Genomic DNA, 24517 nt, shown 5'->3' on the forward strand with positions numbered 1-24517 from the left:
AATCTTTTCTGTGCCTCATTACTTAACTTATCTCTAATGGGAAAATGATCTTGCTCCTCCGTAAGTATAAAGCTCCCAACCTCAATAAATGGAAACAGCTGTTATCATCTCTCCTATAGCCTTGTTCATTGTGCTTGGGAGATTTTTAAAATTTTCACCTCTTCCATTTTGCAGTAGCTAGTTTCTTTCCCCTTTCCTTAATTTTCTCTCTTATCTTTAAGGTTGAACTTAAGCTTTATGTCTTTCATAAGATTTCTTCTGTCAGTTCAGTTTTCAGTGATGCCTCTTATCCTTTCTCTCACACTTTGCCTCTCCCACTTATTTAGCATTCCTTCTTCCATTTTCATGTTAATTTAAATGTCCTGTCTTTTCAATTGAATAGTAATATTCTCCTGGGCAGGGATGCTCATAATAGTCAACTTAGAATAAATGTTACTTGTCAGTGGAAGTTAATTCTTCAAGGTAGACATAATGCCATTTAGAAAATTACCTTTTCTTTCTGTCTCTTTTTTCAATGTGCCTGATCATTACTCTGGTTACAAAAAATAAATCCCTGTTCCTTGAGATGAGTTGGTATTGATCAGATACTTTGCTAGTCAAATTACTTTTGAGTAAGTTTTCAGGTTATTTGAAAAAAGTTTTAAAGCAAATACTAGCTTGATAAATGATATTTTATGAAACATGAAATTAAAAAAATAAAACTGTACTGTGTGATGTTTATGTAGCACTGTATTTATCTTCATCTGTTTTATTCAGGACCATAAAGATGAAGTAACATGTGTAACATATAATTGGAATGATAGCTACATTGCTTCTGGATCTCTCAGTGGTGAAATTATTTTGCACAGTATAATCACGAATTTATCTACTACTCCTTTTGGCCATGGTAGTAATGAGGTACAGTATGAATTTATTCAATATGAAGTTGATTAGTTACATAGTCATACATATATAATGCATTTGCATTATTAAGTATTTGCCAAAAAACTATACATACTTATTTTTTAGTATATTTGCATATTTTAGGCAGAATGTAATTTGTATTTAATTATGTTGTTATCTCCATTGTTACATCATTAAGTAGTTCTGTGCTTCTAGAATATAACTGTTAAAAATACAAATGATCGGGGCCAGTGAGGTGGCGCTAGAGGTAAGGTGTTTGCCTTGCAAGCACTAGCCAAGGAAGGACCGCAGTTCGATCCCCTGGCATCCCATATGGTCCCCCAAGCCAGGGGCAATTTCTGAGCGCTTAGCCAGGAATAACCCTGAGCATCAAACAGGTGTGGCCTGAAAAACAAAAACAAAAACAAAAAAATACAAATGATCAGGACGGAAGGTGGTTCGAATCCCAGCATCCCATATGGTCTCCCGTGCCTGCCAGGAGCAATTTCTGAGTGCAGAGTCCAGGAGTAACACCTGAATACCAACAGATGTGACCCAAAATAAAATGTCCTCGAGCTGGGGGCTTCTCAGAAACCAAATCTTGTAGCGAACAACAGTCCACAGTTAAAGGAGGTGGGGGAAAAGGTGCTGCTGAAAGCAAATCAGTAACAGCGGCAGTGGCAGCCTCTTCTTAGGCTGAGAATCTATCTTTCATTTTGGGAGCTGGTTGGCAGCTGGCTGGGGGTGGGATGGGGGAATGTTCTGCTTTCTGAGGAGTTAAAAACTGAGGGTAAAAGGATTAAATGGGAAGAAATAACAGGTGGTGGGGTGAGAGAGTGAAGGGCTAGAAAAAAATCTTGTAAGGTGGTAAGCGAAGGGGAGAAAGACAATATATACCATAGACATTAGACAGACATTGAGGTAGCCAACATATACACTCGTGCACACACTTAGACAGACATTGAGGATTGATCCATGGGTTACAGTGTTACAGTTGAAAAGCTGACTCAGGTGAAATGGGACAGAACACTTTAAAAATTTAAAGCCAGCAAGTCAGATGTAAAGTTTTTTATTTTCTAGGCCAATCATGATAGGTGAGGGTAAACTTTACTGAAGAAAGGCTTCATGGGTTAGATTGTGTATAGAGCATTCTTAAAAGCACTCATAATTTTCAGGTCTAGAAAACTAAGTGATATGGTAATGAGCACTGTAAGAAGAGTTTACACCATGGCATATCATAAAGGGTCTTGAGCATCCAGGTTTCTTTCCTAAAAGCAATCTAAAGTCATGAACATTATGGTGTAATGGTGAACTAATTGAAATTGAAAACAAATTATAACATACTCAGTGAATGAGCTTTGTAGCAGGAGTTTTTGGTATGCAGTTGCATATTCCATTGTTATCTGTGGACATAAATATTAGATTATACTAGCAGGCATAATCCAGTAGAAAATGAATAGATTAGAATTTTTGTTAGGAATTATTTGGTGAGTGTTGTATTTTAAGTTTAATATAGTATATCATTATAATTTGGAACTGAGGTGACCAACCTATATCTACAAGTACCATAGTGGACAAAAAGATCAAGGAGTTTTTATAGACTTAGTAAAATTAAGATGTTAAAACTTCTTATAGCAAGCACTGCAGTGGTAGTCCATGGTTTCTAAATTCATTCTGCACCCATTTCTGTGAATAAAAGCATTAGAACATTATAAGTATCTATAAAGAGCAGCTGATTGGACACCTACTCAATCTAAACAGCTGTATCTGTTTTTGATGGGAGAGTTTAATCCACTGACATTTAAGGAAACTATTAACAGAAAGAGCTGTTATACCATTTATTTTTGGGTTGTTGTTATAATTGGAGATTTGGTTTGTGTAATTGCTCTTTGAGTAGTTTATTTAGGGTCAGTTCGGTTAGCACAAATATTGCGAGTTTTGTTTTTTTTCTCCCTGAGAATGTTTTTAACCCTCTCTCCTTCCCTTCCATGTAAATGAGAGTTTCGATGGGTAGTGGACCCTGGGTTGAAAGTTTCTTTTATTCAGTAGTTTGTGTATGTCATTCCACTCTTTCCTTGCTTGGATTGTTTCAAATGGAAGGTCGGGTTGTTTCTTTTATACTTGAGGGATTTTCACCCTTACTGCTTTAAAGAGTTGAAATTTCTTTTTTTTTTTTTTTTGCCATTTGGATTACTAAAGTATTGGTGTTGTTAGGCCCTATTTTGCCTCTTGAATTTATAGAGAAACCTCTTTCTCAAGGGTGGGGAAGTTTTCTGCTATTATCTCCCTTACTACTTGTTCTTCCCCTTTTCATTTTCTTCCCCTTCTGGGATTGCAATAATTTGGAGATTATTTCTCCTGTCTTTGTTCATTAAGTACCTTACATTCTCTTCCAGGTTTTGTCTCTCCTTTCTTTTTTTGACTTCTTTATCACTGCTGGCTTGTAATTTGTCTTCAAGTTCGTCTATGCAATTTTCCACCTGCATAGTTCTACTATTATGTCTTGTTAATTTTTATTTATTTATTTATTTTTAGTTCCTACAGTTTCATTTGTATGGATTTTCTCATCTTTTGAAAGAGTTCTTCTTTGAGTTGGTTGAATTGTTCATCTTTAGATTTCTTAATCTTGCAGGCTAGGAATTCCTTTATTTGCATTACTAAACCATTAAGTGTTGATTTTAGATACTCATCTATAATGTTTAGGTATTTGGGTGGACTTGGAGATTTGCTCGCCAGGATTTCTCTCCATATCCCCACAGTATATGTCTTTTGTAGCTTCCCCTTTAATCTTTGCATTTAGTGGCTAGGAGTGCTGGTGTATCAGGGTGTTTAAGAAAGTGATCTATTGAATTGTTTGTATGAAGTATGGCTCAAGGTATATCTTTTTAGATTTTAAGTTTTTCTAAACTAGCAAGGTTGTCTAAGTGGGATTAAAAATATTGCATACTAGTTTATTGATTTGTTCAGCTGGTCTTTGAGCAGTATATTTTTTGGTTTTGGGGCCACACCCAGTGACGCTCAGGGGTTAGTCCTGACTCGCTCAGAAATCGGGGGACCAGATGGGAAGCTGGAGAATCAAATAGCAGTCTGTTCATCCTGGGTCAGCCGCCTTCAAGGCAAACGCTATACTGCTGCACTATAGCTGTGGCCCTTGAGCAGTATATTTTCTAAACGAAAGGAGTGCTAGATCCAATCTGCCAAAAAGTCTATCATTTAAATTGAAATGACTTTTTTTGGGTAAAAAGGGCTGATTGAAAGGAAGGGTATTTCAGTATTGGTGGGCCTGATAAGTCACTGCACAGCTCAGTCATGTGATGTTAGTTATGTCCTTATTTGGTACTTCAAGGAACAAATTCAGGGCCTCATAGTGCCGGGCATGTGCTGCATCCCTTTTGAGTTTTTTCCACTGAGCCAGGTTTGTGCATTTATATAGCACCAATGTGAGAAAAGTTTGGAAAAATAAGTATGAACATGGTTTAGTTTTGAATGCCAGGCTAAAGATTTTATTTTTATTTGGATAACATTTAAGGAACTTAAGTTTTTTATTGGTAGAATAACAGGATTATAGAATTCTTGAACGAAAAATAAAACAATCGGGCCCAGAGAGATAGCACAGCGGCGTTTGCCTTGCAAGCAGCCGATCCAGGACCAAAGGTGGTTGGTTCGAATCCCGGTGTCCCATATGGTCCCCCGTGCCTGCCAGAAGCTATTTCTGAGCAGACAGCCAGGAGTAACCCCTGAGCACTGCCGGGCGTGGCCCAAAAACCAAAAAAAAAAAAAAAAAGAAAAAAGAAAAATAAAACAATCAAAATTAAGACATTTCTGTATTTTATAAATAAGACTAAGTGGATTATATATGTATGATCTCTGTTAGTTTTCAATATATTGCTTTCTTTCATCAAGTGATATGTTTTTGTTTTGTTTTGTTTTGTTTTGTGGTCTCACTCAGTGGTGCTCGGGGTTACTCCTAGCTCTGCACTCATATAATCGCTCTTGGCAAGTTTGGAGGATCATATAGGATGTCAGGAATTGAACCTGGATTCTTGCTGGGTGTGTGCCTGCAAGGCTAATGCTCTACTGTAGTGCTATTGCTCTGTCCCCACCAAGTGGTAGTTTATACTGTTTTACTATTATATGGTTTTCTATTATGATTGTTTTATTTATCTATTTTGTTGTCAGTGAACATGAGTTTTAGTCTTTGGCTGTTACAAGAAGCTACTGTGAACTTTCTTATAGAAAATGTTTTGTGATTATACATTTTCATTTTTCATAAGTGTGAAATACTATGAAGTGGATTTTATGGTATTTGTAAAGGTTTACTCCATCAGAAATTGCTAAAATGATTGCTATTTAGCACTTCTGCCAGCAATTTATATGTGATCCAGATGTTCCAGATTTATTTTTAAATCAGATTTTTGGTTCTAATAAGCATTGTCATTAATTTTAGCAATGTAGGTGGTTAAATGCTATTTTTACAGTTTTAATTTATATTTCTCTAGTTTACATATACCTGTTGTGAAGTAACTATTTGGGTCTACAGTCTTTTCTTCATTTCTGTATTAGTTTGTGGTTTTTTTTTTTTTTTCGTTTGTTTCTTTTTTGGTTTTCGGTTTTTGGGCCACATCTAGTCACGCTCGGGGGTTACTCCTGGCTATGTACTCAGAAATTGCTCTTGGCTTGGGGGACCATATGGGATGCTGGGGGATCGAACAACGATCCCTCCTAGGTCAGCCGTGTGCAAGGCAAATGCCCTATTGCTGCACCACCACTCTAACCCCTAGTTTTTGTTTTTCTAATTTTTAATTTATTATATATTCCAGGTGGGTCATTTTTTTATATACATTTTTTTATATACACATTACGTACATCTTTTTTCCGGTCTTTCACTCTTTAGTGACTTTAAAAAATGAATGGAAATCCTTGCATTTAATGAAGTTTAGCATAGTTTTCTTTTCTTTTTATTTGTCACCTCTTGAAGAATCTTGCTTGCCCCCAGGTCTTAATAGAATATTCTGTGTTTTCTTTTAAATTCAGAAGTCTCATTTTGTCTTTCTGATTCATAGTTATTATGAACTATTACAAATGAATTGACAAATCTCTGTTGCCACTGACATCAGTGTGAGTGCTAAGAAGTTTCATATTCATAGTCCTTATGCAAGATCTGATAACCCATAATCAGAGACTTCTGTATCTCCATTTTCATGTACTTCCTCTGGGGTAGTTGGCATCTCTAAAGGATCTTTTGGTTTATCTTTACAGTGCAAGGCCTGGATGAATTTGGACAAGTTAAGTAACTCTTAAACCTCAATTTTCTATATTTTTCAAATAAGAATAATAATGTAATTTTATAGGGCTTGTGATAGATTAGTGGACTTTAGAGTGAGCCTTTATAAAATCATTCATTGAACAATTTATGAGAAATATTGTGATTTACTTTTCGAAGTTAGTTTGAACATTTTAGGTAGAATAAATTTTCTTTAAATTCCCATTTATCAGTTGTAACTTGACTTCAGTATTTTGTGTGTGTGTGTGTGTGTGTGTGTGTGTGTGTGTGTGTTTTGGGTCAACTTAGAGAAGGCAAAGAAATTGTTTTCTTTTCCTTACCCTGCAACAAATACTTATATATCAAATAGCTTTCTTCTAGTTTTAGTTATGGCTTGTTGTTTTCATCTGTTGAACAAATGCATAAAATTGAAGGACAATTAAGATTTCTTAAAATTTGTTTAAATTTTTTAAATATATTTTTTCCTGATTTTAGTCAATATTTACAAAAATTTCAAGCTTGTCAAATATTTGACATAATTCAATTCAGTTGTGCTTACTTACCTAACCCAATTTTTATGTTTATTACTTTAACTATAGATGGGGCTAATTGAGGAATTACTGAAAGAAATAGTAGGTAGGCGAAATCTAATAATTAAACTGTTCTGTCTTGTTCTGTCTTGTTTCTGTTGAATAATCAAGAAGTTTTTAAAAATTTCAAATTGATTTCTTAGTGAAAGTGACAGAACCATGACATCTCACTGAACACACATTACAATGAACTTCATATCAGAAATGAGATTGCCTGAATATATTTAGAATCTTACTTTGAAGTGTCTTGAGCTGAATTGAAGCTATTAGTTTTATGTGGATCACAGTGTCTTTTCTGCAGTGGAAAAAGAACCTCTGCTCCTGCAGAATGCCAGGGCTGACAGTCTCCTTAAATTCTAATTGTGTCACTGGCAAGTTCAGCAGTTTAGGCTCATGGATAATTAACCTGTGTTGCCTTTCTCAAACAGTAACTTTTGAAAAAAAATTTAAAAAATGGATCAATTTTATTGATCCCTTAGATATAAAAATTATGTTTAAAGTACGTAACAAGCTTTCTATGAGTTTTTTATAAGTATAACATATTTCAGTATATGTTAAATCAATTTTATTTTGGGACCATACTTGTCAGTGTTCAGGATTTGTTGGGGGGCATATGTGGTGTTGGGGATTGAACCCGAGTTTGCGGTATACAAAGCAAATGCCCTATCTGCTATTCAATCTCTAGCCTTCTAACTTCATTTTCATAAGTTAAGTTTTAGATATAAGACATTTAGACAGCCTGGGATGTGGCTTTCTCAGTATAGCACTTGCTTTGCATGTGTGAAGCCCTGAGTTCTATCCCTAGCAACCCCCACCCCCCCAAGAATAAGTGTTTGAGATTTGGTAAATATAAATAATTATTCATTACATTTAATAAGATAATTATTTAATCAGGAATAAGTTTAACTTTTAATATGTGTAACTTGGCTGATTGGGTAGTAATGGTTTTTGTTCTTTAGTTTGCTATACTGGTACATCATATATCACAGATTATGTTTATATCTGAATTCTCGTAGTCAAAAAGATGAACTGGCTCAAAAATTTTACTTCTAGAATCAAGGCAAGTGTTCTACCAGCTGTACTATTACTCCAACCCTTTCTTCTTTTTTATTTTTTTTTGCCCCCCCCCCCCCATCTCCCCAAGCAATGCTCATGGATTACTCCTAGCTCTGCACTCAGGAATTACTCCTGGCCAGACTGGAGACTATATGGGATTCTGGGGATTGGATTTGACAAACCCTATTCACTGTACTAACACAGAGGCCACCCAAAAAATTAATTTTTTTTTTAATTCAAAACATTTTTTTTTTCTTTTGGGGCTACATTCATTCAGCAAAGTTCAAGGGTTATTCCTGGCTCTGCACAGAATTATTTCTGGTAGTACTGAGGGGACCATATGGAATGCTGGGATTAAATTCAGATTGGCTGTATGTGAGGCAAGTACCTCAAGACCCTTAAAATATTTTCATATCTTTATGTCATCTTTAACTTACATTTAAGGTATAATCTGTGTGTTTGTGCATTCATATATTCTTTCTAAAGTAGCCTTTATTTTTGAAGAGATGGTTAAACTTTTCTAGTTCTTTACCAAGTTACTGTAGCTCATTTCTGATTTTGATTTATGCTGTTGTGAAGTATTTTATTATTCTTTAGTCATTTTACAAGGAATATTTTCTTCTTATTCTCTAATTTTATAACTTTATATGAGACCTACATGCAAGCTTAGTTTCCTTGAACTTCTCAACAGAGATTGGATTTAGGGTATTTATTAATTTTTCAAGGGGGCTAGGCCTCATAACCATGTTGTTAGTTCAGTATGAGCATTCTGCTGGGCTCGAGACCCCCGGATTCTGGGCACCATTCAGGTCACTGGCACCATACTTGTGGTGCCAGGAATTGAAAGGGGGTGAACTACATGTAAATCCTGTACCTTAACACCCTGTGCTTTCTCCCTAGCTCCTCGGTGTTTGTTTGTTTCCTTTATCAATGTCACAAAGTTTTCTCCTATTTTCAGGCAGACACTACTGCTTCGGGCCATCACTTCGATCCCTCCCTGATACTCTACTTTTGTTGCTAACTCTCTTTGTGACTTTTTAGTTTTGATCACTGGTTTATTACTATTCTCTCTCTCTCTCTCTCTCTCTCTCTCTCTCTCTCTCTCTTTTCTCTCTCTTCTCTCTCTCTCTGTTGGATTCCCTATCTTTTTAAATACTTACTTGGATTTCCCACGACTAGATTTAATTTATTAAGATGACTAACAATATAGAGTGTAGCATTCATAGTTATAACTTATTACAGTAAAAGAACACAAAGCACATCAACAAAGGGGTGGAGGCATGTTGGGTGAAGTCCCTAGGAAATTGGGAATGAGCTAAGAGCTCTCCCTTAGAGGGGAGGATCCTCACCACCATCAAAACAAACAAATAAAACAATATATGAAGCATCTTCTGCCTGTCAGCTTCTTACAGGCTATTTTCTAGTGTTAAATTGGTGACTGTTTACTTAAGAACCTTCTATCCCACATAGCAGAATTTCTGATTCTCAGAAGGAAAGCTGGCATTTAGTCATGGTTATGCCATAAATTTTATCTTTTGCACAAGTAATTGACACACTAGCAAGCTACTCTTCGGTCTTTAGAGCCGCTTATATATGTATAGTCACTTTCTCTACAAGGAAACCTTGTAGACTCAAATGTTTAGTATTTTAGAGATTATTGCTGCAGTAAAGGGAAGGCTGGATTATAAGTCATTGAAAATATAAGTAGGAAATAACTGGGTGACAATTGATCAGCACTTGAAATTTAAGGTTCTGAGAATCCTGGTAGAGGTGAAGGAACAAGTAGAAACTATTTAGGGATATATATGTAGTATATGATAGTATATATGTAGATATGTAGAAATGTATACTTACATATATACACATACATATACACATATGTATATACATATATGTAGATATGATAGTATATTATACATATTGTATATGTAAATATATACAAAGTATCTAGTTTTGTGCAACTATTTGTATATGGCTGTAAGTCTGAAGAAGTATAAATGCAACTTTTCTACAAAAGTAAGAATTTTCTAAGTATTAGAACAAAGTCCTTATTCACTGGCAACAACTTTTTGTTTTGAGGCTAGATCTAATATTATTCAGGAGACGCACATACCAAGAATTGAACTTAGGTTCTCTATGTGCAAGGCAACTGCCCTAATTACTGTACTATCTCTTTGACACAAAATTTGATAAATTTACCTAAAAAAAAATAAGAAAATCTGAAACTGAAGAGATAATAAAGAACTAAAAGCATTTTATTGTCTCTGTATGTACCATGTATGGTCCTCTGAGCACTGACAGGTATGGTCCTAAACTAAAATAAAAAAATTTTTTGACATAAAACATTTAAAAAAATCTATAAATTCGGAAAAAAAGTCTTTAATCAATGGTGAAACCATTACTATTTTTATTAAGACCAGTTTCAAATTAGTATTTTAATAAAAAACAATAGAGGGGACCATACTGATATCACAGTGGGTAGTCCTTGCACATAGCCGACCTAAGTTCTGTCCCTAGCATTCCATACCCTGGGCCTGCCAGGAGTAATTTCTGAGTGCAGAGTCAGAAATTCTGAGTGTCACTGGGTATGTCCCCCCAAAACAAAACAAAGCAAAATGAAACTAAATAAATAAAAGTGAAAACCAATATACTTAAAATGTACAGCAAACTAGAGTTGGGTACCTCTATACTATAAGCCACATTTAATGCAATTCTGGGTTCAGGGATGATTCTACAGACAGTTCTATCCCCCACCCTGCATACAAAACTGAATGGAAAAGACAAAGTTAACTTTTCTATAAATCATTGGCCACATTGGTAGCAAGTATATTTTGTTGTACATTGTTTTAAAAACAAAGCCACGTCTACTAACTCCATTAGAAAAGTGGGGAGAAGAAATGAACAGACATTTCCTCAAAGAAGAAATACAGATGACCAAAAGCCACATAAAAAATTCTCCACATCACTAATCATCAGGGAGATACAATTCAAAATAACAATAAAATATCATCTCACACCACAGAGACTAGCACACATCACAAAATAAAAGACAACCAGTGCTGGCATAGATGCGAGAAGAGAAGGGACTCTCATTCAAATGAGAGTCTTTTTGGAAAACAGTATGGACATTCCTCAAAGAAATTGAGAAATTGAGCTTCTATATGATCCAGCAATACCACTCCTAGGGATATACCCCAGGAACACAACACGTTACAAAAAATACCCTGTGTATTCCTATGTGCAGTGCAACATTATTTATAATAGCCAGAATCTAGAAACCCAAGTGCCTAATAACAGATGTGTGGTTAAAGAAACATTGGTATATCTCCACAATATAATACTATGTAGCTGTTAGGAAAAGTGAAGTCGTGAAATTTGCTTATACATGAATAGACATGGAGATTAATATCTTGAGTGAAATGAACCAGAAGGAAAGGGATAGACATAGAATAATCTCATTTGCGGGATATAATAAAACAAGAGGTGTATGATAATAATATCCAGAGACAATAGAGATAAAGGTCAGGAGGTCCAGCCCAGGGTAGGCAGGCAGCTTGTAACAGAGAGCTGTGAGTGCAGTTAGAGTAGAGAAGGGTCTGAACAAGAACTCTGTGCTCAAAAAAAGTGACATGCAAGGCATCCCTCCATTAACAATAGTGCAAGCCACAGTGTCAAAAAAGAAAGAGGAGAGACAGACAAAGAGACAGAGAAATATCAAAAATGAGAGAGGAGAGAGAGAAGCAAAGTACATGCCCTAGAGATGAGGGCTAGGTGAGTGGATGGGAGTTGGGAGAGAAATGAGAGACATTGATAGTATTGATAGGTTGATAGCAGGAATAGGTGAAAGATGGTGTACATTATAACATTAAATGACTGAAAAACAACAATGAACCATTTTGTAACTACAGTGCTTAAAAATATTATATCTACAAATAAAAAAATAAACCCAAAGCCACAGTGATGGTATAAAAATGCTAATCAGTGCTATTAAGTTTTCTGTTGACAGTTTTTCTCTAAGGTAGAAAATATCTCTGCACTCTGTATAACTAGTGAGGAGGTAATACTTTAGAAAATAAGTAAATTCATAGGAAGTGCATCAAACAAAGAACATAGATGATCACTTGGTTGATTGGTTGGTATTTTTCAGCCAAGAATCTTTGAAGTGTGAACAGCAATGAAGTAGAAATTCTCATCAATTAGCAAATTTTAAAAGCAAGGAGAGGACACTTGAATGCTTGAATTAACTACCCAGGATTAGACCATTTAGGTAAATGGACATGCTCATGCATCTATGTATTGTATTTTAGGAATATTGAGTGAATTACTTGATTTAATTAAAAATTATTTTAAATTACTGCATTCGGATATTTACAGTTTTATTATACCTAGTAGCAAGCTCCTTTTGTTTTTGTTTTGGAGCCAAATCTGTTGGTGCTCAGGGCTTACTCCTGGCCCTAGGCTCAGAGGATCATACTGGTGGTACTCTAGGGATCGTATACAGTGCCTGGTTTTGATCTGCTGGAGTCATCTGCATGCAGGGCAAAAGTATTAATCCGTGGAACTCTCACTCCCACCTAATAGCAAGCTCCTTATTTCCTGCTATATTCAAACAGATTTTGGTTTTGGGCGTTTCTCTAGTTGCTACTGGGAGGACTAGACAGTGATGAGAATATAAACTGGGCCTCTTGCATGCGATTCATGTGGTCAGCCCATTGAGCTCCCTCTGGCTCTGTTTAAACATATCCTGGATGTTCCATATATTAAGAATATTTTAACAAATTTCTGCTGTAGGAAAGCAGCAGAGTAGGGGTAGCAATTTGGGGGCTGAAATTTTAACTCATTGCAAGGACATGTGCATAGCATGTGTTAAGTTTTAGGTTCAATCCAAGCACCACAAATAAATAGAAGTAGTAAGTGTGGTTTGATTATTATTAATTTCTGCTTGTATTTAATCTAAATTTAGGTCATATAAGGCACCATAACAAGCTCTTAAAGTTTTACAAAAATCTTTCAAAAATTAATGTTCTGCTTTATGTTTTGGTAGGTTGGTATATGACATTGTAAACATTATAATTAACTAAGAAACTTATCTTCTGTACATTTTTTAGTACAGATTACAGGATGTATTCTAATTAATATGCTTTTTAACAAAAAGGAGAATGACATAGGTCATTAGTTAACTTCATTGCCTATAGCAACTATCTTCCTTTTGTTTTCCTTTGTTTTGTTTTCATTTTGTTTTCTTAGATTATTTTATGATCATCCTAAATATTCTTGCTGTCAGTAGCTAACATATATAAATTTGAACACAAAAGTTGAATATGAATAGCTAAAAACTAGTGGTTGTAATCTTTTTGGAGTATGAAAAATTGACTTAAAGTAAGAACATTTAAAGACCCCTCAGATTTGACTTTAGTTCTTTGGCCAGTTTTACCTGGGACCTGAATGGAAAGCTGATAGATGCTTATAGATCCAGATTCATTGCTTAAGTGAGAAGTATAACTTAAATGTTTGAAGTGTTTTTCTATTCAGTTTCCCCTTATATATTATGCTTAATTTTAATTTCTCTTGATTTTTGATAGTCCCTTGCAGGGAAAAATGAGCTTAAATATAAGCTGCTTCATTTTCATTACAGTAAATGTTAATAGTTAATATGACTTTAAAAAGCTGTTTTAATAAATGGGATCATATTCAGCCAGTTTTAATTCTGGACCCATCTACTCAAAAATTGGATCTTCATTTATTCTTGTCCAACAGGACAAGAATATCTCCACTATCGCTAGAGACAGATGTTTGGAGAAAGAGCATGGCCCTTAGACTGAAGCTTTTTAAATAAAGGCAACAGTACACCCCCCAGTCTAAGTGTCATCAATTCCTTCTTTGTGTTTAATTTTTAATGGTGCCTCAAGTATTAATTGCCAGTACATAAGACGATCAGATTCAAGCAAGCATATCAAAATAATTTAAGTAAATATGGAAATCAGAAATGTAAAATGGTGTATTTATTACCCCTCACTTATACTGATTTGTTTGTGTGACTATAATTAGTACTTCTTTTTATTGCTCTAACTCTGTTATAATGCTATAATTAATCTTTTCTATTTCTCCATAAAGGGGGTAACTGAGGGAGCTGTAATCAAAGCATGTCAGAAATTTGTTTTAATTAATTGGTACTTATAATTGTCCTGACAAAAACTTTTCATTCCTAAAGTGGGAAAACTAGAAATCTCACTTGATAGTTTTAGTTGACTATTTATATAACTCAGATAAAAATGTTTTTATGAATTCTTATAATTATGGAAACTTAAAATAACTGAACTGTGTTCCTTTTGTAGTCTGTTCGGCACTTAAAGTACTCCACATTTAAGAAGTCACTCTTGGGCAGCGTTTCTGATAATGGAATAGTAACTCTCTGGGACACAAATAGTCAGAGTCCCTACCATAATTTTGATACTGCACATAAAGCTCCAGCATCAGGCATCTGTTTCTCTCCTGTCAATGAGTTGCTGTTTGTAACTATTGGCTTGGATAAAAGGATCATTCTCTATGATACTTCAAGTAAGAAGTAAGTGTGACATGTTCATGTTTTAATTTAGAAGCTAGTCATTATTTCATTAGCAGACATTTATAATTTGTATAGGCCTCTGATTAATGTTTAGGGGACCTAAAGTTTATGTATTTGATATCTAATCAGATAGAAATTTCTCTCCTCATGGAGAAAAATTGGGAAAGTGTATGTATTCCTAAGAGCAGTGGTTTTCAATTCCTAGTCTAGAGAATTTTTTTCCTTGTCCATGAGAAAGTTATTGCCACTTTTGTGATTGAGGTTTCTCTTTTGGTAAAGGACGATTTTTTTTTTTTTTTTTTTTTTGTGGATGGTGGGAAATTTCTATGACTTATCACCAGTCCAATGAATGCTTGAAAACCATCGTTTTGGAGTAGTTCTGAATTGTGAAGATTGGGGTGGTGGGTTTGTTCACAAGTTTCTGGGCCTTCTGTCTACTGATCTAGTAATACTCGCCTCCTGGTTGTGACAATGGAAAGTTCAGATGGTCTGGAGATAAAATTGTCCCCTTTAAGAAACACTTCTAAGGATCACATATCTTGGAAGCCTCTTAGTCCCTTGGGCCTTTTTTTTGTCTTCCTTACTCTTATAAGTGAGCTGGTTAAGCTTTATAAAGAGAAATGAAAAAATAAATAACCACCATAGTGCTACAGGTATGTTCAAGACACCAAACAATGTGTCAAGGTTATGTTGGAAGAAAACAATGCTGTTATTTTTAGGAAGGCCCTGTAATCATTTTTTGTTGAAGTTTATTTTGACCTATTTTACTCCTTTGTTCTTTTTTCTGTTAAAATTGTGGACTGAGAACTAGTATCACTAAGCCTTTCCTCACATACCAGCCACTTCAGCCAAGAATTTAGTTTTAGTACATTAGTATCTGTATTTCTATTTGCTTCCTGAGACTCAGACCACATGGATTCTGTTAGCTCTTTGGTTGGGAGATGCACAGCTCAGAATTTCATAGCAGCTGTTCCACTGTGAAAGGTCACAGTCTTGAGGCCTCGGTAAGTCAGTGAATGTAAAGGGGACCAGCCCTGCATGCCTCCTAAGCCCTTAGAACAGAGCCCCGTTTTTCAGAGTGCTACACAGAAATTCTGTTAGGTTCACTCTCAAAGTAATGATGACTTAGAAAAATGACCTAGAAATGAGTATTGGATGAAGTGTTCAGTTTCTTCACATACCATTATCTTAAGTCTCTCTCAATCTAATTCTAGATTTCTGCTTCCAACAGATATTTGGGATATGTATGTTAATTGTCCAATTCTAATTTTGGTAGTATATACACCTTTGTGTGTTCACACATTGACCGATACCCTGTTCTTCCCAAAGACTAGTGAAAACACTGGTGGCTGACTCTCCGCTGACAGCGGTAGCCTTCATGCCAGATGGAGCTACATTGGCTATTGGATCTTCCCGGGGGAAGATATATCAGTATGATTTAAGAATATTGAAATCACCAGTCAAAACCATCAGTGCTCACAAGACATCTGTGCAGTGTATAGCATTTCAGTACTCTACTGCTCTCTCTAAGGTAAGACATTTTCTAACTTCTATGGCATTCTTGATTTTACAAAATAAATTAGTTCATATACAGACATCTTATCTGGTGTGGCTAGCTTTGCATCAGAATCATTTTTCTGTAAAGAAAGCAGAGTAATTTCACTTCATTCTAATTGTTTTTGAAATTTTGTTTCATCCTTTAGTTTTCATTTCAAATATACTTTGAAAGAATTGCTTTTGGTTTGGAAGGGACTTTCATGTATACTAGCAAGCTTAAACTTTGTTAGAGGAAATATATTTATTCTTTAATGGGGGTGTTATAAAATATTCAGATATAGTATGTCATATTAGAAACTGACTTTTAAAATATTACTTTATGTTTCAGTCAAGTTTAAGTAAAGGTGGTACAAATAAAGCCACAGCTGTGAGCAAACAAACTTCTAATGTCTGTGGTGGACTTCAGAATTCTGGAATCAGCAAAGACACAGCCCTCCCTTCTGTTGCCACAGTTCTACCTCAGTCCATGACAACAGTTGTGGGGAAGGGAGTGGTTGCTGTTCAAGACAAAGCAGGTAAATGGGGCCTAACTTGAGTGTTTCAGACCACCCTCTCCTATTCTACTTTAGAGTATGTAGTGGCACTTTGTCATTTAAATTCACTTAAATGTTTAGGTAAAGTTCTCCATAGTTACCTTAATTAAAGATTTTAATTATGGTTGTTTTTTGTTTTTGTTTTTATAAATGATGTCTACTTCACTTTGTTTAATAGCTGAGCTTCAGTTCTAAAATATATTACCTTGTATATCAGATACTTTAAGAACTCCTGAATTTGAGTATACCATTTAGTAGATTCACCATTTTATAAATATTTCCACATTTATTTGACCTGTCATACATGAGAGAGAGTGGGGGGAGGGAGAGGGAGGGAAAGAGGAGTGAGTGAGAGAGGGAGTGAAGAGACAGGGAGGGAGGAGAGAGAGAAAGAAACAAACAATGAGAGAATTTTTACTTTGAGAATATTTGAGGTTTGAATCTCAGATCTGTCTGAGTAGTTTGGGTAGCTTTCCTAAACACTGTTAGTCTTACTGCCAACCCTCTCCCACCAAAGATAATATTTAATTTAAGGTAACTGAACATCAGAAATAATGTAGAAGTTCTAGGCATCTTGATGGTACACAAATTATGGTGTGCATCATACTGTCTTCACTGTGTACCATTACAATAATATGTTTATGTTAAACATTTAAGTCAAATAAATCTGAAGAAGTACACGACACTTTGAAGGCATCCTTGTTTATATATTATGGACTTATTTATTACTTATTTATTACTAGTGCTTGTTTTCAGTGGGAACCAGGTAAGAAGAAAATGAGACTTGAGCAGTATCCTCAACGAATAATTCCTTTTCCTGCCTTCTGGAGGAATATGTGGAGGGCCTAGAAAAGGGAGAGGAAATTTCTCCTTTTAAATTGTTAATTCTTTTTAAAAAAAAAAAACTTTATTTAAGCTCCATGATTACAAACTTGTTTGTAGTTGAGTTTTAGTTATAAAAAAGAATATCCTCTTCACCAGTGCAACATTTCCACTACCAGTGCTCCCCAGCTCCCTCCTCCCCCTCTCCCTGCATGTATTCAAGACAGGCATTCTATTTCTCTCACTACCAATTTCTTGATAGTTGTCAGTGTAGTTATTTCTCTAACTGGATTCACCAATCTTTGGTAATCTTACATTGTGGGCCAATCCTTCCAGCCCTCATCTCCTTTGTCTCTGTGTATTATTACAATAATGTCTCATTTTTTTAAAAATCCCATAGATGAGTGAGACTATTCTGTGTCTATGTCTCTCCCTCTGACTATTTCACTCAGAATAATAGTTTCCATGTCTATCATGTATAGGAAAATTTCATGACTTCATTTTTTTTCTGATGGCTGCATAATATTCCATTGTGTAAGTTCACCACAGTTTCTTTAGCCATTCATCTGTTGTTGGGAATCTGGTTGTTTCCAGATTCTGGCTATTGTAAATAGAGCTGCAATGCATATAGGTGTGCAGATTGTATTTTTATGTTGTGTTGTTGTGTTCCTAGGGTATATTCCTAGGAGTAATATAATTAGATCATATGGAAGCTCAATTTCCAGTTTTTTGAGGAATTTCCATATTTTCCATAAAGGCTAGACTAGACGGCATACCCACCATCAGTAAATGAGAGTTCCTTTCTCCTCATATCCTTGCCAGTACTGGTTGTTCTTGTTCTTTGTGATATGTGCCATTCTCTGTGGCATTTGATGGTACCTCATTGTTGTTTTGACTTGCATATCTCTGATGATTAGTGATGTGGGTGGAGCATTTTTTCATGTGCCTTCTGGCCATTTGTATTTCTTTTTTGAGGAAGTGTCTGTTCATTTCTTCTCCCCATTTTTGATGGATAATTCTGGGATAAGTAATCATTAGTAAGAGTGATGCACAAATGTTTGATATGTTTATCTTTCTACTAGGTATTATTAAAGTTTATCTCATTAGGCAAGCATGAATAATTATAAATATATAGACTGCTCTTTATTTTTATCTCAATTTTCATTTGGGACCAAGATCCAAATAAAAGACTATTTCAATATTTTCATGCCAAACATTATTATTCCCATAGGTTAAACATCACTGGTATAAAGGGAATGTCTCAGAATTGTACAGTGTGTTAGCTAAAGGGTATTTGAAAATCAACTCATCCAAATTGCTAATTTGAAAAACTAATGCAACAGGATGTGGCTGTTTCCTTTTGTTGAATGTCCTTTGTTCCTTACTATTTTTATATCAACAGTACACTGCTGTATTTTTTTAATTTGCTGAAAGTAAAATTTAAAAGGCCTCATCATAATGTAAAGGTTATTGACAATTATTTGTATTTTCATGTATTAAATCATTATGTCCTATACCTTGATATTATATGTTAGTTATCAGTAAATTGGGAAAAATAAATTAGAAAAAAAGCCTTTTCTTTTAAAAAAATATATTAATGGATGCCCCAGGCTTACTCCAGCTTTAGATTTTGTTTTCTTTTGATGTTGACCTTTTTATGAAATTGATCTACCATTCATCTTAACCTATAAGCTTAGGTATGTGTCATTGAAAATCAGCACGTGTATCTCCAGCACTGGCCCTCAAGAAGAGTCAGTTCTGACCATTACACATTTTCTCCAGGCTCCCCCCTCTCTTCTTTATTTTCACAATTAATTGGCCTTATATTAGAAAAGTTTGTTTTTGTTATAGTTTGTTCTTCCATTAGTTTCATTTCTCTATGTCACATATAAGTGTAACCACAGTATTACTGTATCTGTTGGACCTCTAGATTCATCTCTGTTTTCAAGTAGTTGTTTTTTTCTTTTAAGAGTTGACTTACATAGTATATATACCAAATTTTACCCTTTCATTTCTGATGTCATTGTAGATTGTTTAAAGCTCTTAGCTATTATAAATTAAATATTGTTTTAAAAACTATTTTCATATAGGGGCCAGAGCAATAGCACAGCAGTAGAGCGTTTGCCTTGCATGCAGTTGACCCAGGATGAACCTATGTTTGATTCTTGGTGTTCTTTATAGTCCTCCGAGCCAGGAGCTATTTCTGAGTGCCAGTAGTAACCTCTGAGTGCCATCAGATGTAGCTCAAAAACAAAAACAAACAAACAAAAAACACCTATTTACATATAGTGAGAACATTGTTTAATGATTTGGCTGTTCTAGTTTCCTTCTTAGTTAAACTTCTGTGATATTAAGTGAATATGTAATGCCGAAATTAATAATGTCAATGAAATGTTAATTTCTCACTATTAGTGAACAACAGGCAGAAGCAAAAAGATTCATTTACTATAATTGGGAGAAGGAGATATCATGATGTGCTAATATTTGCCATCATGTTTAATGCTTTACAAACTTGTATAAAACAGTTATATATGATCATAAGGGTATGTCATTCAATGTCAAAAGTTAAATTATGTTCTATATACTTTAAGTGAAACCTCAAGGTATCTCATAAGTGTAGAAAATTAGATTTAATAGTGTTATATGATTTAAATGAATATTATTTATTTGGTTTGCTAGGAATTATTTCAGTCTGCTCTCCTTTTCTGACACACTTGTATTAACAGCAAATTGGGTGGTAACATTTAGAACTGAACTTCTGGTGAATATTTATTTCTCTCTCTCTCTCTCTCTTTTTTTTTTTTTTTAATAAGGGTTGCCTCAAAGCTTAAATACAGATATTTTGTCGAAGGAAATAGACACTGGAAAAAATCAGAATTTCTCCAGCTTTGATGATACTAAAAACAGTAGTTTAGGTGACATGTTTTCACCTATCAGAGATGGTAAGTATGTTGGGATCCCAGAATCATGGTCACTTGCTCTTAGCCATTTTCATTCTGGCTTAAAGTTCTGGATGTAGTTTCAGTCTGTGTTCATGACAGTTTTCTAAGTTCTTCAAGAACTTAGAAAGAATCTTGGAAATCTTGAAAGAATCTCCAAGAATCTTGGAAATCTTGAAAGAATCAAATCTTTCTCTTTGCTCTTTTATTTTAAGTGTTTTCTTCCAGAACATATACTGGTAATTTTCACACATTATTACTTTAATTTTCACAGCAGTTTCTTAAAAGAAATGTTGCCTCCATGGACAGTCTTCTAACTATTCCTTAGGAAATCTGTGTAAAATCATGGATATGGCCATAGACTATACTAATTAAAAAAATATTTAGTTGTCAATATTTATTATTAATGTTTTCATGGAGAAATATGACAAGTGATAGAACGCCAAATTTTTGTTCTATGTATAAGAGTAACTCCTTCTCCCCATCCTCTCTCAACTGCTTGTAGAAATTGCCATTAAAATGAAAGTATATATAGTGTGGCTAGAGTTGATAGTACAGTGGATAGGGCACTTGCCGTGGATACAGCTAACCAGGGTTCTGTTACTGGCACCCTTTTTCCCATAAGTCTTGCTGAGTGCAGAGCCTGAAGTAAGCTCCAAGCATATATGGGCATAGCCTAAAAGAACAACAACAACAACAACAATATATATATGTTACACACACACACATATATGTGCAATCTTGATAAGTAAATTTTATATCATTGACAGTTATGGGCTAGCCACATTGACTATAACCATTTATTACTAATGTTCCAACCACTTCCTTAAATCATAGACTCTCCCATTACTTATAGCCATGCTGTCAAATTATATCGATAAATTTCTCAACAATAATCTGGCATATTCAGACTGTTTGCCCTGTTTCATTTCTACAAATTTATTAAGTAAATATTCAAGGTAGCCCAAGAAAAGATTTGTATATTTGCTATTTTATTTATAATAATGAAAAACTAGAATAGATCTAAATGCCAGTAGCAGGATGTTTAAATTGTTACATCTGTTCATAACTTGTAGAGGGTTGTTTTCTACATTTCATTTTATAACCAGAAAAATAAATACATACATGATGATACAGGATTATTGAGTTTCTTCTGCCATACTTCAGCAGAAGTAACTTAACTACTTAAGTTCCCAGATCAATTTCCCTAGTTTCCACCTAATGAAAAAGAAAAGATTCTTTTCTTTCGGGATGAGGAGTAAAAAGAGGAAGTATGTGCGTACAAAGAAGGGAAAAGTAATTTGGGCCGGAATTGAGAAAGGTTTTTCTGAGGTTAGTACCAGCTGAAAACTTTTGGCACGAGAACCACTAGAGTAACTTTCTAATTTGCAGAATGTAAGAAGGAGCTTTTATAAGTTTAAAGTGAAATCCTCTTTAATAGCTTTTAAAGGAATAATTAATGGAAATTCTGCTTTAATTAATTTTCTAATTTATTGAAATTTTTTATTTTAACTTTTTGGTTTTGGTTTTGGGGCCATGCCCAGCAGTGCTCAGGGGTCACACCTGGCTCTGTGCTCAGAAATTGCTCCTGGCCGCATTGGGGAACCATATGGGATGCTGGGGATTGAACCCAGGTTGGCTGCATTTAAGAAAAATGCTCTACCCCCTGTGCCATTACTCTGGACCCTAATTTTCCAATTTAAAAATTCCTCTTTAATTACTTTTACTACTTTAAAAATTGAATTATATGCACTTCATTTAATTAATAATTTAATAAGGAAGAAATGGATACAAGGTATATACTGCTTTTTATTGCTCAGAGATTGTTTTAATTTAAGGTATATTTACTTAGGTGAAAGGCTTCAGTTTCTTTCTATGAGACTAAATAAGAATGCATCTGCCTTTTTTTTTTTTAATTGGTTTATGGGACACACCTGGTATTGCTCAGGAATCACTCCTGGCTCTTCATTCAGAAATTATTCCTGGCAAGCTCCAGGAATCATATGGGATGCCAGGGAACGAATCTGGGTTGGCTGCGTACAAAGCAAATGCCTTACACATTGGCCTGGGGCTAATCTGCTTCCGCTTTTGTTTAAAAGGAAACTTCTTAAAAACTTCCTAAAGTGTGTTGCTACTAGATATACACACACAGCTGGATAGGTGAATGCATGAACGATATAGTTCTACTAATTTGATAGTCATCAATGTTAATCTCTTGTTGTTTGAATTTCTGGTGAATTCTTTTATGACTTGCCTATTTTACTATTTGTTTTTGTTTTTGTTTTTTTTTTTGGTTTTTGGGTCACACCCGGTGGTGCTCAGGGGTTACTCCTGGCTGTCTGCTCAGAAATAGCTCCTGGCAGGCACGGGGGACCATATGGGACACCGGATTCCAACCAACCACCTTTGGTCCTGGATCGGCTGCTTGCAAGGCAAACGCCGCTGTGCTATCTCTCCGGGCCTATTTTACTATTTGTTAAGTTGAGTAAAATAATTTTTGTTAGTAATTGGCAAATTGTATTGTAATATTGAATATCCTTGTGCCTATTTTCTTATTGGAATAAATATTACTTTAATAACATTGCATTTCTTGAAAATTATTTTTTTTTATTTCAATTGATCCTTAAAATAATCTTCTGAGATTAGTCAAGGTACTCTTTCATTGTATGCTGAAGCTTAATGATACAGTTTTTTTCAAGGTCACAACATTATTAGATGGTATAGATAAAACTAAATTAAAGATTCCCTGAGCCTATTCCAAATGCTTTTAATAGTATACCTTCCTGCCTCATTAAATGACTGTAACTTAGAATTACCTTTTTTTGTATTTGCTGCCTTGCATGAAATGAAAAGGTAAAATGGAAAGTATATTTGAGTTTTAGTTTTTACTTCACTCATTTTCTTAAAATTCTTGGTCTTTGGGGCCAGCGAGGTGGTGCTAGAGGTAAGGTGTCTGCCTTGCAAGAGCTAGCCAAGGAAGGACCATGGTTCACGTCCCATATGGTCCTCCCAAGCCAGGGGCAATTTCTGAGCGCTTAGCCAGGAGCATCAAATGGGTGTGGCCCAAAAAACAAACAAACAAACAAAATTCTTGGTCTTTGAACTCCTTGGGGAATAAGTGGGAAGTCTAAGTAGCTATGGATTTTTTTCTCATAGTTTTTAAAATTCAATCTTCTAATGTTTCAGATGCAGTAGTTAATAAGGGAACTGATGAGTCCATTGGCAAAGGAGATGGTAAGAATTAGTTGAAGTAGTTTTATGAAAATTGTTATCTGTCTTTGTATACCTCAGCAGTTTTGTTTGTTTTGGAGGACTACACCTGACATTGCTGAGGGGTTACTCCTAGCTATACACACAGGAATCACTTCTGGCATTAATCTGGAGATCATATGGCATAGCAGATTGAACCTAGATCATCCACATCAAAGCAAGCACTCTACCCTGCTGTTCTTTCTCTATTTCCCTGTAAACATTTTTAAGTTTGCAAGAAGAAACATCTCTTAATTCTGGGTTATGAATTTAAGCTTTGGGACAAACGGGTATTGTACTTGCTTTGCACACAACTAACCTGGGTTTGGTCCCCTGAGCACTGGAAGGATTGATCCCTAAACTCAGAGTTAGGAGTAACTTCTGAGCACTGATGGGTGTGGCTCCAAAACTAAACACAAACAAAAGAACCTAAGCTTCAGGGCTAAAGTACAGCCTTTTGGATGCTTGCCTTGCACATGACCAACCTGGGTTTGATACTCAGAATTCCATATTCTTCCCCAAGCCCACTAGGAATAATTTCTGAGCTCAGAGCCAAGATTAATCCCTGGGTACCACCAGGTGTGGCCCCACAAAAATAAAACAATTTAAGTTTAGTTTAGATAGGTGCTTTTGTCTTTAAGATCTCTCCTGATCTAATACCTAACTCCTGCTTTACTCAGATATCACAGGACTGTTGTCATCTCAAGATTTTAGGAGACAAGGATCTGTTTCCATACTTGTTCATATCACTTTTAGCGAAGGTTCTTCCTCAATGGATCTATTGATCTCTATGGATCTCTCCACATGGCATTTGACATATGACAGCCAATTTTCCTGAGAGAGACAGAGACAGAGACAGAGAGAGAGAGAGACAGAGACACAGAGAGAGAGAGACAGAGAGAGAGAGAGAGAGAGACAGAGAGAGAGAGACAGAGAGAGAGAGAGAAGAGAAACAAATGCTGTAGCAATATGGAAGACAACACGTTTTTGTATCATAGTCTTGGAATTCAGATCCCAGCACTCATGCTTGTTAGAAGCAGTTATTTGGTCCAGCTAATTCA

General features: G+C 35.2%; 1 protein-coding gene across 1 annotated transcript in view; it reads left to right on the forward strand.

Annotated features, from left to right (window-relative positions):
• Window positions 1-24517, forward strand: part of NEDD1 (NEDD1 gamma-tubulin ring complex targeting factor) — a 52952-nt gene that overhangs the window by 12310 nt on the left and 16125 nt on the right. Inside the window, exons 5-10 of the mRNA XM_049782809.1 lie at window positions 757-897; window positions 14127-14356; window positions 15686-15887; window positions 16242-16428; window positions 20082-20210; window positions 23394-23441. Of these exons, the coding sequence (XP_049638766.1) occupies window positions 757-897; window positions 14127-14356; window positions 15686-15887; window positions 16242-16428; window positions 20082-20210; window positions 23394-23441 (937 nt within the window). The remainder of the gene's footprint in view (window positions 1-756; window positions 898-14126; window positions 14357-15685; window positions 15888-16241; window positions 16429-20081; window positions 20211-23393; window positions 23442-24517) is intronic.

Source organism: Suncus etruscus, chromosome 11, assembly GCF_024139225.1.
Source record: "Suncus etruscus isolate mSunEtr1 chromosome 11, mSunEtr1.pri.cur, whole genome shotgun sequence".
NCBI classification, from domain to species: Eukaryota; Metazoa; Chordata; class Mammalia; order Eulipotyphla; family Soricidae; genus Suncus; species Suncus etruscus.